General features: G+C 41.1%; 1 protein-coding gene across 3 annotated transcripts in view; it reads left to right on the forward strand.

Annotated features, from left to right (window-relative positions):
• Positions 1-16: 16 nt before the first annotated feature.
• Positions 17-15,531, forward strand: part of uchl3 (ubiquitin carboxyl-terminal esterase L3 (ubiquitin thiolesterase)) — a 58,925-nt gene continuing 43,410 nt past the window's right edge. The window contains exons 1-3 of one of the 3 annotated variants that reach the window (XM_087987948.1): positions 17-351; position 1,214; positions 12,924-13,052. In XM_087987948.1, coding sequence (XP_087844074.1) covers positions 299-351; position 1,214; positions 12,924-13,052 — 183 coding nt within the window. In that variant the 5' untranslated portion in view covers positions 17-298. Of the gene's footprint in view, positions 352-460; positions 567-1,213; positions 1,215-12,923; positions 13,053-15,531 lie in introns of those variants that run through there. The other 2 variants (XM_087987947.1, XM_043691396.2) reach the window with 2 other exon arrangements.

Here is a 15,531-nt window from a genome sequence, read left to right on the forward strand (position 1 = left end):
GGAGCCACACATTTTATATCAAGCCTTGCATTCTCCTTAATTAGAACCCATAGTGTCATTAAAGCCTTTTTCTAATCCTGATCTGTTGTTCTAAATTGTTGCATGCATTACTTCGATGGTGCACTGAGTTTTATTTCCAGCTAGACGTTTGCATTCGCCCTCACCTCCTTTCAAATTGTAAGGATTGTCTTCGAAAGGGTGTTTTTTTTTTCTTTTTGGGCGGAAGCGTGGCTTGCTGGAAGGAGAGAGGCAGAAGCAGAGTGTTTGTTGGAGAAGCTTCATCAAACTGAAAATAGCAATGGAGTGTCAACGTTGGTTACCACTGGAAGCGAATCCTGATGTATGCATTTTGTTTAAAAGCAATGACCAGTCGATGCTGCTGGGATGAACGCTGTAGATTGCATGTACCTATCGTTCTCTTTGAGTACTGATTGATCTATTGTTTCTTTGATTTTTCTAGGTCATGAACCAGGTGAGTTACGGAGCTGCAGAGGCTGCAAAGGGGAGACAGTCGTGCTGTTCGACTCCTGGTAATCAGTTCTGGAGCACTTCCACTGGAGAGTTTTGTAAATGTGTTTTTTTTTCCCTTTTGAATAATGGTGGGGTTGTTGTTGATTTCAGTAACTTGCAAAATGGTCGGCAGCCAATTTAACACAGAATGAAAAAAAAACAGTAACACTGGTGAATAAGGCATAAAGGTTCAGCCAGTCATGCATATTTCAAAATGGAGTTCCAGTACCATCAGCACATTGATTTTTGTTTTACGTCTACGTTGTATTTTATCAATTTCCACATGTCCCAGAATTCTAGTGGAATTTTCTTCTTGCCAGCAAGCATATCAATCAGAACTTCGCCATTGTGAAAAAACTGTGATATTTGTTTTTCATTCCTGGTCTTTAGTAATAGTATTGTTTGGAGCAGGAAATAGACCATACCACCCCTTGAGCCTGGTTCACATTCAGTTAATTTTAATGGCTGATCCGACTGTGGCCTCAACTCTTACAAAATAGAATTGATGTTGAAGTGCATCCCCACTCAGCAAATGTCTGCCTTAATTCACTGGATGGAAACTCACTTCATCTTAATTTCCATTATAGGGCACCACCCTCATGGGGTAAAAGGAACACAGTAGAGAGAAAACCAGCAATGCTTGGAAATGAACCAGTTCTGTGCGGGACTTCAAGTTTGATGCATGCAGAAAGAATTGGGCCAGTGTGTCATTTGCTGGTTTGACTGGTTTTTCCTTTCAGGAGCAGAAGTAGACCATTCCACCCCTTGAGCTTGCCCGACCATTCAATAAAGTCGTAGCTGATCTGCTTGTGCCCTCAGCTCCTCTTTCCTGCTTACCCCAATTTCATTTGCTTCATTCATTAGCTAAGAATCTGTCTACCTAAAAGTATTCAATGATCCTACCTCCACCACTCTTAGATTACTGACTTGTTGAGAATTGTGTGGAGAATAGTGATAGATTTCAAGAGAATTCTAACATTGTCAAATAGTGCCTGCTGTTGCAATTAAGATTTCACAAGCCTTTCACAAAGAGAAAATCTTTAAAAATTCTGCATTTTTACACTGTACAATGATATTACAACATTGATGTTGCCCATTATCTATAGAATGACCAACAATAGCTCTGAGTGTTGCTGTTAAATTATACATACCCTGCATTAGCATTGTTGTTAGTGGATGGTCACAAACAGACAAAGGGTGTATGCAGTAATATTGGTATGATATTGATTTGATCCAAAGAGCTGTTTTTTATTACTGTAAGCAAAGATAGATGTTTTACAGGAGGATATGGCTGAACTTGCTGAGTTTCTTTTGAGCCTCATTATTATCAACTAATTTTCCTCATGATCAGATAGGGATGTAAACAGGTATTCTCCCAATTTTAGAGATTTCAATTTTTTTTTGCCACTTAGCTCACTATTACGTACTACACTGCAGCGATGTCTGAAAATTGTAATGTCCCCTTTTTAAAAAAAAACACATTTTAGTTTTGGCTATTTGGGGATTTAATTTAAGGAACTTAAAATTTATTAATACCAAATCATCACTTAAAGTTTTTGAGTTCACATCAGACACTTTTTTTATTGCATTCTGTCTGAAGTCAATAAGACTTCAGTAAGTCAGTAAAACTGTCTGCAGTTTGACTAATGTACATTCCTGAGTAAAACATATTAAAAATAGTCTTTCTGGAACACAATTTGCAGTTTTTATTTCTCTCCGCAGATGCTGCCCGGCCTATTGAGTATTTCCATTATTTTGTGTTTTTATTTTGGATTGCCAGCATTTTGCCTTTGCATATTTGAAAATGAATGGAATTTTAAAATTTCATATTTACTTTATTCCTTCCTGGTATAGAAACTCTCCTGTGTTGTGGTATGTCAGTCTCCTGGGTAATACATTTGCACAATCAATGGCCATATGTGATCCTTGTCAGTGATCATTGGCAGATTGTTTGCCACAGGAAGAAGATATACAATTTGACCCCTGATCTCCCCACTTCCAGCAGGCATTTCTAATTTGGAAATGTTATCAGCCTTCACCTGAAGACTTTGAACTGTTTGTTATAATGTTATTGACTCTACTGCATGAGATAACTAATCCAGTACACACCATTGTTCAAACCTGGGACTGTGTGATTTAGTTACTAACTGAATTAAATTTGCTGAAATGTAGAGAGAGGCTCTACGGCAGTTTTTGAGCAATTTTGCCTGGAACATCTTAGCCTACTTTATGTCTACATTTTCTGCTTTAGATATTTCTGTCTTGGAAAGGTATTCTGTTTTTAGTTTTATTTTCAAATGTGTTGATTTATAAATTTGACTAATGCTGTGCATTTTAACATTGATAATGAGTAAAAGCACATTGAGAATGTTGACAGGCAATGCCCATTTATGTACTCAACAAAACTCTGACCATCACATTGAAAGAGAGAACTGGAGAATCAAGTGAAATTGATTACACTCATCCTTACACTATAAAGAAAATAATGGATCAGAGGTAGAGTTTTTCTCAGCTTGCAGTTGTGATGATTTGAGTTTTACTTTGAGTCATACAACATGGAAGAAGACCCATTGGTCCAATTCATCTGATCTAATCCCATATCCCCCAAACCCTTTTTATTCAGGTACCATCCAGATGCCTTTTAAATATTGTAATTGTACAAGTCTCCACTACTTCCTCTGGCAGCTCATTCCATACATACGTGAAAATGTTACCCCTTTTTAAAACTTTCTCCTCTCGTCAGGTAAATTATTTGCCTGTCCAATAGATATATAGATGCAGTGGCCAAAATTCCTTGCACTAACTCCAGGCTAAACTGGGCTTTGGAGAGCTAAAACACAGCTTCTACCATCTGGTATTGCATTCCTCTAGATATAAGGGTCAGAGTTCCATTAGTCTTTTTGATTATTTTCTAAATGTCTGTGACATTTTAATGAACTCTGTTTGGGTTCCACTATTTTGAATTTTCCAATTTAGAGTATTCCTGAAGAAGGGCTTATGCCCGAAACATCGATTCTCCTGTTCCCTGGATGCTGCCTGACCTGCTGCGCTTTTCCAGCAACACATTTTCAGCAATTTAGAGTATACCCTGCTCTATACTTTTTCGGCCCAGAGTGAATGATATCACATTTGGATATAATAAAATTGATTTACTGCAGTTTTGTACATTCACTCAATCTATCTGATCTTAGGCAGCTGTTAGAATCCAGGTGTCCAAGTAATCAATACTTTGAACATATTTCCTATCCTCCCAGAGTCCTTTTGCAGATCTCCCCTTCCTTCCAAGTTATAGTAGCCATAGAAAGTCATCCTCTCCATTTTGTTTTGCCATTGGTATTCTAACCATCTGCGTCCACTAACATGAAATTTTTACATATTTTCTAGAATGAATTACTTCAGTATTCTCTGACTACCTGCCACCAATTCAGTTGCCAGTTCAAATCATCTCTTGTGAATGTTTTAATATTCCAGTACTTGCTATATGATTTACATCTTCCCTATTTGTTTAGCTTTATACAATTGATCTATTAAACTAATTTGTGTACAATGGTATTTGTACACAGAGAGCTAACATAATGAAGTCTTTGGGTTGCAATAATTCATGCGGGTATAATTTGACTCCTGTTTCAATGTTACTGTTTCTGTCCATTTTATGTTTTTGTTCTAAATTCTTTTGTCCTCCATTTATAATGGGAGCTTCCTATGTAAACATGTCACCATGTGAGTACAACGTTTTGCCAAGGATGGCAGTAGCTTAATCCCTCCTTGCCTTATCCTGTGCCCAGCATTTATTTCAGAGGTTTTAGAGTCAGCTTTACATTGCTTTGTTGCATAGTCTTAATTCTAAGTGTGCCCCCTGGTTATCCAGCTGTGTATTGAGATTCTGATAGAGAGCATTTCTTGAGCTGACTACTGTGAAGACTGAAGAGACCTAGAGTTTCAGCTACATAATTCTTTCAAATTTGCGTCACAAGTAGACAGGGTGGTTAAGGAGGAATTAAGCACGCTTGCTTTCATTGCTCAGACCGCTGAGTATAGGAGTTGGAATGTCAGGTTGAGATTGTACAGGATGTTGGGTGAGGCCTTTTCTGGTGCCCTCACCTCTGGGTGCCCTATTATTAGGGAAGGCATTATTAAACTAGAGTAGATTCAGAAAAGACTTACTAGGATGTTGCCAGAAATGGAAGGTTTGAGATATTGAATTGAATTGAATTTATTGTCACCTGTACTGAGGCACAGTGAAAAGCTATATAAACTGGAAAACTGGGATTTTCTTCATATGGAGGTTGAGGCTTATTAAAATCAGAGGCATTGATAAGGTCTTTTCCCTAGAGTGGGGGCTTTCAAAACCAAGAGGCATATTTTAAGGTGAGAAGAGAAAGATTTTAAAAAGTTGAGCTTTTCTGAGGAGTGGTTTATATTTAGAATGAACCGCCAGAGAAAATGGTGGATGTAGGTACAGCTACAACATTTAAAAGACATTTGGATAAGTTCATGAATAGGAAAGGTTTGGAGCGATATGGGCCAAGTTCAGGCACGTGTGACTTGCTTAGTCTGGGATTGTGGACTGTTTGGACCAAAGGATCAGTTTTTGTGCTGTATGACTTTTTGGATGCTCTGAATGGACCTAATGTTGCAAGATCTTGCTGTCCTTGACTGTGAGTGAGCAAATAGAGTAGAGTTGGGAAAAGCCCAGCAGGTCAGGCACCATCAGAGGAGAAGGGGAGTCGATGTTTCAGGTTGGAATTTTTCAGAAAGCTTCATTCTTTATTCACTCTGACTCTCCAGCATCTGCCGTCTTCACTATCTCCCAATTGACTGTGAATGAGCCTGAAGCCCCATACTTTTACCGTTATCCAGACAGTAGACTTCAAAAAGCTTTTGACAAGGTTCCACACAAAAGATTAGTAAGGAAAATTAAAGCTCATCTTATCGGAGGTAATGCATTGACATGGATAGAGAACTGTTTGACAGTCAGGAAGCAGAGAATTGGAATAAATGGGTCTTTTTCAGAGTGGCAGGCAGTGATGAGTGGGGTGCAGCAAAGTTCAGTGATGGGACCTCAGCTGCTCAGCATTAACGATTTGAATGAAGGAATTGAGTGCCATATCTCCAAATTTGCAGATGATACTAAGCTGAGTGGCAGTGTGTGTGCTGTGAGGAGGAAGCGTAGGGTGACTTGGACAGGCTGGCTGAGTGGGCAATTACTTGGCAAGTGCAATATAATGTGGGTAAATGTGAAGTTATCCACTTTGGGCACAGAAACAGGAAGGCAGATTATTATCTGAATGGTAGCAGCTTTGGAAAAGGTGAAGCGCAGCAAGACCTGGGTGTCATGGTGGAACATTCGCTGAAGGTTGGCAATGCAGGTGCAGCAGGCAGTGAGGAAAGTTAATGGCATGCTCGCTTTCATAGCGAGAGGATATGAGTATAGGAGAAGGGATGTCTTGCTACAGTTATACAGGGCATTGGTGAGGTCATACCTTGTGTATTGTGTGCAGTTATGGTCTTCTAGTCTGAGGAAGGACATGCTTGTTACTGAGAGAGCCCAACAAAGTTCACCAGACTGATTCCCGGGATGATAGGACTGACATATAAGGAAAGACTGGATTGACTGGACTTGTACTCACAGGAATTTGGAAGAATGAGGGGGTATCTCACAGAAATGGATTAAATCCTGATGGGATTGGACAGGTTAGATGCGGGAAGAATGTTAGGGAAATCCAGAATAAGGGGTCACAATATAAGAATAAGGGATGAGCCATTCAGGACTGAGGTGAGGAAGAATTTCTTCACTCAGATGTGGACCTGGGAAGTTCTCTCCCACAAGAAACTATTGGTGTCAGTTCAGAGAGATATCTTCAAGAGGGAGCTGGATGTGGCCCAGGTGGCTAAAGGGATCAAGGGGTATGGAGAGAATGTGGAATAGGATACAGAGATTGCATGATCAGCCATGATTATATTGAATGGTGGTACGGGCTCGAAGGACTGAATGGCCTATTTCTGCACTGATTTTCTATGTTCCTAACTTTTTATTGTCATTTGTCTTCCACACTAAAAGTCTCAATCATCCTTTGTTACTTGAAAGCCTTAGTTTTAAAAAATGACTTATTTGCTTGTCACTACTTCTACCCAACACAAACTCCAAACAATTTGTAACTTCGACTTTACTCTTCCTTTGCACAAACTGCAGATGCATTCATCTGGCCTTGCTAAGTCTTACTGTCTTTCCTAAAAGCCCCGAATACCTATAACTCATCTTCACATCCGTCCATTGTCTTGTATCATGTTGTGTTGTCCTAAATCCCCATGTTTCTGGACCCTGATTTATGAATATTACTTCAGCCACTAGCTACCAACTCCCCACTATTGGTGGCAGTGTGTTCTGTCACCGTACTCTTGCATTCTTAGCCTCTTGCCCGCCTCGTGTCCTTGAAAACTATACACACGTTTCACAGACACTCCTCCCAAATTACTTGAAGACAGGTTGACACACACATTTTGTCAGATGAGATTAAATATAAATCTGTTTTATAGGTATCAACTGAAGCCACGAGGTAGCAGTTCCAACAAATTAAAGTTTTGCACTTAATCTCTGTTTGGCACTTGAGCAATGGGGAATAAATAATAGTCAGTCTGTTTGCCCATCTTTACTTTTCCCTTTCACTTCTTTCTAGACAACTTCCAACTGCAAAGACTAATGGGTTGTTTTAGCTCATGTTTTGGACCAAAATTCTGCATAAATCTTGCAACATGGACTTGCCCTGTTTTGCAGATTTGTAACTGCAGGGACCTTTGGGATGGTATTTCTACCCCCATGTCCCTTCATAGGAATTTTCCTGTAGGCTGCTCAATCAAATTGACAAGGGTCTCTCCTAAGTGTATTCTCAGGAGATTCTTGATGCTGTGTCCGCTTGGATAGAATCTTGTGCTAATGGCTGTAAATGTTTGCTGGATATATGAGATGGGGGCTTGGAGTTACAACGTGATAGTGTTGGTTTAGTTGGTGCAGTTTTCTGCCCTCACCCCCTCTGAATATCACCAGAACTGACTGCAAAAGATTTCAGAATTTTAGTTGCAAGTCAAACCCACGGGGTGAATTAATTTCCTTTGGGAGTTTCCACTGATACCCTCATCTGTCTGCCTTTTGTGGACTAAAGACAATGCTGGGTCTTTCAGGTGCAAAGACACAGAGGGGTACATTTTCAAAGAATTGAATCATAGAGTCATAGAGATGTTCAGCACAGAAACAGACCCTTTGGTCCAACCCGTCCATGCCGACCAGATATCCCAACCTAATTTAATTCCACTTGCCAGCAACCAACCCATATCCCTCTAAGACCTTCCTATTCACATGCCTTTTAAATATTGCAATTGTACGAGGCTCCACCACTACTTCTGGCAGCTCATTCCGTACACATACCACCCTCTGCATGAAAATGTTACCCCTTAGGTCTCTTTTATAGCTTTCCCCTCTCACCCTAAACTTATGCCCTCTAGTTCTGGACTCCCCAACCCCAGAGAAGAGACTTTGTTTATTTTTTCTGTCCGTGCCCCTCATGATTTTATAAACCTCTATAAGGTCACGCTTCAGCCTCCGATGCTCCAGGGAAAACAGCTCCAGCTATTTCAATCTCTCCCAGTAGCTCAAATCTTCCAATCCTGGCAACATCCTTGTAAATCTTTTCTGAACCCTTTCAAGTGTCACTAAATTCCTCTGATAGGAAGGAGACCAGAATTGCACGCAATATTCCAAAAGTGGCCTAACCAATGTCCTGTACAGCTGCAACATGACCTTCCAACTCCTATACTCGATGCTCTGACCAATAAAGGAAAGCGTTCCAAATGCCGTCTTCACTACCCTATCTAGCTGTGACTCTACTTTCAAGGAGCTATGAACCTGCATTCCAAGGTCTCTTTGTTCAGCAACAGAATCATATTTTACAAAAATGTACACACGATCTGACTACAGTGTGCCGGTCTAACATGAAGATAATTTTGCATATATGTCATTTGCAGTCATTTAAAACTGAGTCACACTCAATTGGTCACTTGGCACTAGTTTAAAATGTCTTTTTTTTAAGATAAATCTAGTTTCAGCTGTATTGATTAAACTTTGGGTTACCAGTCTTAAAACTATGGAGGATTTTGTTTTAGATGGGCAAATTAAAGAGAAATGCTGTCAAAAGCAACTCAGTTGGTACATGGCATTTGGTGCTGTGCAGATTAGTTAGATTAAATTCCCTTCAGAATCAGGCCCTTCGGCCCAATCCATCCACACTGACCCTCTGAAGAGTAGAAAATGTGTTGCTGGAAAAGCGCAGCAGGTCAGGCGGCATCCAGGGAACAGGAGAATCGACGTTTCGGGCATAAGCCCTTCTTCAGGAATGAGGAACGGAGCGTTTCAGAGAACACCTCTGGGACACCCGGACCAACCAACCCAACCACCCTGTGGCTCAACATTTCAATTCCCCCTCCCACTCCACCAAGGATATGCAGGTCTTTGGACTCCTCCATCGCCAGACCACAACAAAACGACGGTTGGAGGAAGAGCGCCTCATCTTCCGCCTAGGAACACTCCAACCACAAGGGATGAACTCGGATTTCACCAGTTTCCTCACTTCCCCTCCCCCCACCTTGTCTCAGTCAAATCCATCGAATTCAGCACCGCCTTCCTAACCTGCAATCTTCTTCCCGACCTCTCCGCCCCCATCCCAGTCTGACCTATCACCCTCATCTTGACCTCTTTCCACCTATCACATTTCCGACGCCCCTCCCCCAAGTCCCTCCTCCCTACCTTTTATCTTAGCCTGCTGGACAAACTTTCCTCATTCCTGAAGAAGGGCTTATGCCCGAAACGTCGATTCTCCTGTTCCCTGGATGCTGCCTGACCTACTGCGCTTTTCCAGCAACACATTTTCAGCTCTGATCTCCAGCATCTGCAGACCTCACTTTCTCCTCTGAAGAGTAACCCACCCAGACCTCTTTCCCTCTGACTAGTGCACCTAACACTATGGGCAATTTAGGATGACCAGTTCACCTGACCTGCACATCTTTGGATTGTGGGAGGAAACCGGAGCACCCGGAAGAAACCTACACAGCCACGGGGGGAATGTTCAAACTCCACACAGACAGTCACCTGAGGTTGAAATCGAACCTGGGACCTTGGTGCGGTGAGGCAGCAGTGCTAACCACTGAGCCACCATGCCACCCCATCTTAGGGGTAGGGGTGATGAACCCTTTTCAAAATGGGCGACAATTTCTGGAAATGCCCAAAGTGGAAACTCTACCCGAAGGTGATTAGTATCATGGTTGAGAATTCTTTACTCCTACCCTGCCCTCTGTCCCAATGTTCTACCTTTCAGTTTTTGAAGAGATTATACTTAAACTGCAAGTCTGAAGTCATGAAAGACTTACAACGAACACCACAATTTCTCAGCTGATAGCAGAAAACATTGGAAATCATCATTTATTACAAATTCTGCTGAGTCAAGCCTTTTGCTTGGATTATAGTATCAGCACATTCCTATGAATGTAACATACTGGGTCAAGTGATGAAAGTATTCTGTTTATGGAAAACCATTGACTCAGATGCTTCTTACTCGGCAGATTCTTGGTAGATGAAAACTTATTCATCTTTATGCCAACTGCGAATTCCACTGTGCAAAATTCCTTGAGTTACAGTTCGACTCCTGGCAGTGGTTTCTAGTTATGTGGAACTGCTAATGAAAACTACAATTAAGTTGTATACAGTTGTGTTGTAAGAATGAATTAGTTCAAGCTAAATAAACAGTGGTGACAGAAGAGACTGTTGAGTAGACTTCAACTTGGAGTTTTTCACTAATTATTTCCTTTTTATTCAGGAGATATAAATTTGGAAAAAGTTGTCCATTCAGATAAACACTGCTAGTCTTCTGGCACTTGTGAACTGGTTCTACATATGACAGGTATTGCAGTTTGTGGGGGACCACAGAGAGAAGTATGTCATGTCAGTGGGACACCGTTGGAGTTTTGGATCATGCAGGGGGAGAAAAAGGTCATTCCGTTTTACATTGAACTCTTGACATTCTCATGGAATATGATTATCAAAAGGGGGAGCAGTGAAGACAGTTGACTGTGTGTTTGATTTGACAATACAGTAGTTTACTTATTACCTTTAACCAGCAATAAAAGAAAACAGTCTAATGGTGACGATCGTCAATTGTTTAATTCACTAATCTCCTTCAGGATAAGAATTCTGCCATTCTTGTCTGATCTGACCCATATGTGCCTCTGGACCTGAGGCAATGTGGTTGACTCTTAACTCTCTCCTGGGCAAATGAGGACAGGCAAGAAATAGAGGCCCAGCCAAAAATAAAGGAAATGTGTACCCTGCAAGGAAGAAGATTATATTTGGAGAAATTGGAACCAAATATGTGAAATAATGGCTTTTCTATAAAAACCCAAATTGGTTGAGACTATAGACTAAAAGTAGTTGTGCATTCATTTTAAAAGCTGCTTTCTAGTGCTGAATGGTATTGGCACTGATGGATTGAAATTTCCTGGTTCATTTCCACCAGAGACTGTGATCCAAACAATTTTCAAAAATCAACAACGGGAGTCATCCATCATTTTAAACAGATGCTAATGGAAGTTTTTGTTTCATTGCAAATTTAAAATTGTGAAATGGAAGTGCTGATAATATTGCAGTCTGCTGCTTGAATGTTTTACACCAGAGGAATCAAACAGCTCTCCTTTCACACTCGATTAAAAAGCACACAATACCAGGCTATAGTCCAACAGGTTTATTTGGAAGCACTAGCTTTCGGAGCTTATTATCTTTAAGATCCTGTCTCACTAGCTACCTGATGAAGGAGCAGTGCTCTGAAAGCTAGTGCTTCCAAATAAACCTGTTGTTGTGTGATTCTTAAATTTGTCCACCCCAATCCAACACCGGTACCACCTCATCATTCACACTAGATGGCGATGTTAGTTTGTGATCATATCTTGGCTTCACAAGTTGGACAGTCATGTCTTTTCATAATAGCTGTGCAAAAGGAGTTTTTGCCACAGGCACAGCTAAGTGAACAGGACAAGAGTTGATTTAAACAAATATTCTTTAAACTAAACTGTTCGTCTGAAAAGATATTGCCAGTAATATATCATCTTTAAACAATTTTGTTTGAAACTTCTGAAAATAACAAGGGGATACTGTAAACCAATGGCAAAACCAAAGTTTTATATATTTGTCTCATTTTTACTCATTTAAAACTGAGTTACTCACAAGTGGTCAGTTGACTTTGATTTAAAATGTATAGTTTTTTTTATAAGATGAATCTCTAGTTTCAGCTGTATTGATCAAACTTTGCCTAGTTACACTCTTAAATCTATGGAGAATTGTGTTTAAGCAAGGAAAATTGAGAAGTAATACTGTCAAAAGCAGCTCAATTGATTGTGACATTTAGCATGTAATAATATGCAAATTAGTTTATGTAGAAACTTATGGGTTGGGGTGATGAACCCTTTTCAAAATGGTGACTATTTCTGGAAACGCCAGTTGTGCCCAAAGTGGAAACTCCACCCCAATAATATCATGTTTGAGACTACTCCCACTCTTACTCTGTCAAAACCTGTCCTCTGTCCCAATGTTCCGCCCTTCAGCTTTTTAAACCATGGTTTATGATGTTAACTTAGGCTATAAGTGATGGGAGAGTGGTGACTTTAGAAAGGAAACATCAGTGTGTGTGTTGCTGCCCTCCTGAGGTTAAAAAGAGTAATCAGATGCCAGTTGTGGCTCAGTTAGTAACACTCAAGTCCCTGAGTCTAAAGGTTGTGGGACCGCTCTCCCTTTCCAGAGACTTGAGTACAATATCTAAGCTCTAAGACTCCTAGTGCATCACTGATGAAGCACCGTATTTTTGGAGGTGCCTTGTTGCAGAAGAGATGTTAAATCGAGGCAGTATCTGCCCTTTCGGGTCATTATTTTTAAAAAACTAGCATCAGGTTTTGAAAAGTAACAGGCAATTTACCCCCTATACTTCGGTCAGTTTATATTCCTCTGTCAACTTAAAAAAACCAGTCGTCTTGCTGTTTGTTCCATTGCAGTTTTTTTTAGGAGATTTCTATTGCAAATTGGCTGCTGCACTTTGTAAATTATAACAGTGACTACACTTTGGAAATATTTTATCGCTTTGGGACCTGCGTTCATGAGAAGCCCAAAATACAAGTACTGTAATTTATGCTCACTTGTTTGAATGCCAGAAGTCTTCATTGACACTGTGTAAGAGTCTTTGCTTTCTAAAGCAACAATGGGGTGTTTGCCTCATACTATTCTGTGTGGGTTTCATTCTATTTGGTGAATTTTAATTGTATGTATGATGAATATGTAAAAAAGAATTTACCTGTCGAATTGACTTGAAGCATTTTCCCACCAGTTTGTGCAGCAACTAGGATTACTGCCCACCTGGCAATTTGGTGACGTCTTCGGAATGGATCCGGAACTACTGAGTTTGGTGCCACGACCCGTTTGCTCGATTCTTTTACTCTTCCCAGTTACAGAAAAGGTACTTGTTTTTCTTAATGTCTGGTAACCACTTGAACTAAAAGATGCTGCAATAAGGGACTCTCAAGATGAGGCACATCATGTTATATATTCCTTCTAAAGTGCAGGCCTGCATTTTCTCCATGTATACTTTTCAGTACTGTTTTTGTGTTGTCATTATTTCATATATAAAATTTGCCACTAATCATTCAAGGGAAGGCTCCCAAAAATAATACTTGTGAATAGTAAACTGGTGTTTGATAGTTTGCAGAGCTCGGGACTAATCTCTGTTGAATGTACTTTTTATTTTACTCTCTTCCTCTTCCTCTTGCTCATTCCTTCCTCATTGTGGTGATACATTTTTATAATTTGGTTTTCTTGGTGGTAGTCATGGATTGTAAAATGATTAGAGCAGGGTTGTCTCTATGCAGACTTTCCACTGAGGCCAGGACAGGGTTCAAGGAATGTGGAATGTGGCTGTTTTCTGAATAATTGTGGAGTGAGCTGGCTGTTTCATTCAGGGAAGCTAAGAATGGCACATAGATCATTATGGTAGACTCTCCGTTGCCAAAACTGGTGGTGGACGCCGGTGGGTTTAGCCTTCTTGAAGGATGTGAGTTAGTTCAATGTAACATAGATGCACTACATACTTAAATTCTAAAGAAAGAATGGCAAATTCCAAGTTTGCCCTGTATGCCTCTCCTATATAGGCACTCATGAGTATTCAATAGCATAACTTATCTCCATGAATATTGATGCATTTGATAAGGTTCTCTTGCTGAGATATTTGTAACATCGATAGTCACAGGTGAGGTGCTGGAAGACTGGAGATTGGCAAATGTGGTGCCACTGTTTAAGGAGGGCGGTAAAGACAAGCCAGGGAACTATAGACCGGTGAGCCTGACCTCGGAGGTGGGCAAGTTGTTGGAGGGAATCCTGAGGGACAGGATGTACATGTATTTGGAAAGGCAAGGACTGATTCGGGATAGTCAACATGGCTTTGTGCATGGGAAATCATGTCTCACAAACTTGATTGAGTTTTTTGAAGAAGTAACAAAGAAGATTGATGAGGGCAGAGCAGTAGATGTGATCTATCTGGACTTCAGTGAGGCGTTCGACAAGGTTTCCCATGGGAGACTGATTAGCAAGGTTAGATCTCATGGAATACAGGGAGAACTAGCCATTTGGATACAGAACTGGCTCAAAGGTAGAAGACAGAGGGTGGTAGTGGAGGGTTGTTTTCAGACTGGAGGCCTGTGACCAGTGGAGTGCCACAAGGATCGGTGCTGGGCCCTCTACTTTTTGTTATTTATATAAATGATTTGGATGCGAGCAGAAGAGGTACAGTTAGTAAGTTTGCAGATGACACCAAAATTGGAGGTGCAGTGGACAGCGAAGAGGACAACCTCAGATTACAACAGGATCTGGACCAGATGGGCCAATGGGTTGAGAAGTGGCAGATGGAGTTTAATTCTGATAGATGCAAGCTGCTGCATTTTGGGAAAGCAAATCTTAGCAGGACTTATCCACTTAATGGTAAGGTCCTAGGGAGTGTTGCTGAACAAAGAGACCTTGGAGTGCAGGTTCATAGCTCCTTGAAAGTGGAGTCGCAGGTAGATAGGATAGTGAAGTCAGCGTTTGGTATGCTTTCCTTGATTGGTCAGAGCATTGAGTATAGAAGTTGGGAAGTCATGTTGCAGCTGTACAGGACATTGATTAGGCCACTGTTGGAATACTGTGTCCAAATCTGGTCTCCTTCCTATCGGAAAGATATTGTGAAACTTGAAAGAGTTCAGCAAAGATTTACAAGGATGTTGCCAGGGTTGGAGGATTTGAGCTACAGGGAGAGGCTGAACAGGCTGGGGCTGTTTTCCCTGGAGTGTCGGAGACTGAGGGGTGACCTTATCGAGGTTTACAAAATTATGAGGGACATGGATAGGATAAATAGGCAAAGTCTTTTCCCTGGGGTCGGGGAGTCCAGAACTAGAGGCCATAGGTTTAGGGTGAGAGGGGAAAGATATAAAAGAGACCTAAGGGGCAACCTTTTCACACAGAGGGTGGTATGGAATGAGCAGCCAGAGGATGTGGTGGAGGCTACTACAATTGCAACATTTAAGAGGCATTTGGATGGGTATATGAATAGGAAGGGTTTGGAGGGATATGGGCCGGGTGCTGGCAGGTGGGATTAGATTGGGTTGGGATATCTGGTCGGCATGGACGGTTGGACCAAAGGGTCTGTTTCCATGCTGTACATCTCTATGGAGAGAAAGTGAGGTCTGCAGATGCTGGAGATCAGAGATGGAAATGTGTTGCTGGAAAAGCGCAGCAGGTCAGGCAGCATCTAGGGAACAGGAGAATCGACGTTTCGGGCATTAGCCCTTCTTCAGGAAGAAGAAGGGCTAATGCCCGAAACGTCGATTCTCCTGTTCCCTAGATGCTGCCTGACCTGCTGCGCTTTTCCAGCAACACATTTCCATCTCTGTACATCTCTATGACTCTAT

The sequence above is a fragment of the Chiloscyllium plagiosum genome, unplaced genomic scaffold (genome assembly GCF_037043375.1).
Source record: "Chiloscyllium plagiosum isolate Xiang-an unplaced genomic scaffold, Cpla_swu_hap1 HiC_scaffold_6, whole genome shotgun sequence".
Lineage (NCBI taxonomy): Eukaryota > Metazoa > Chordata > Chondrichthyes > Orectolobiformes > Hemiscylliidae > Chiloscyllium > Chiloscyllium plagiosum.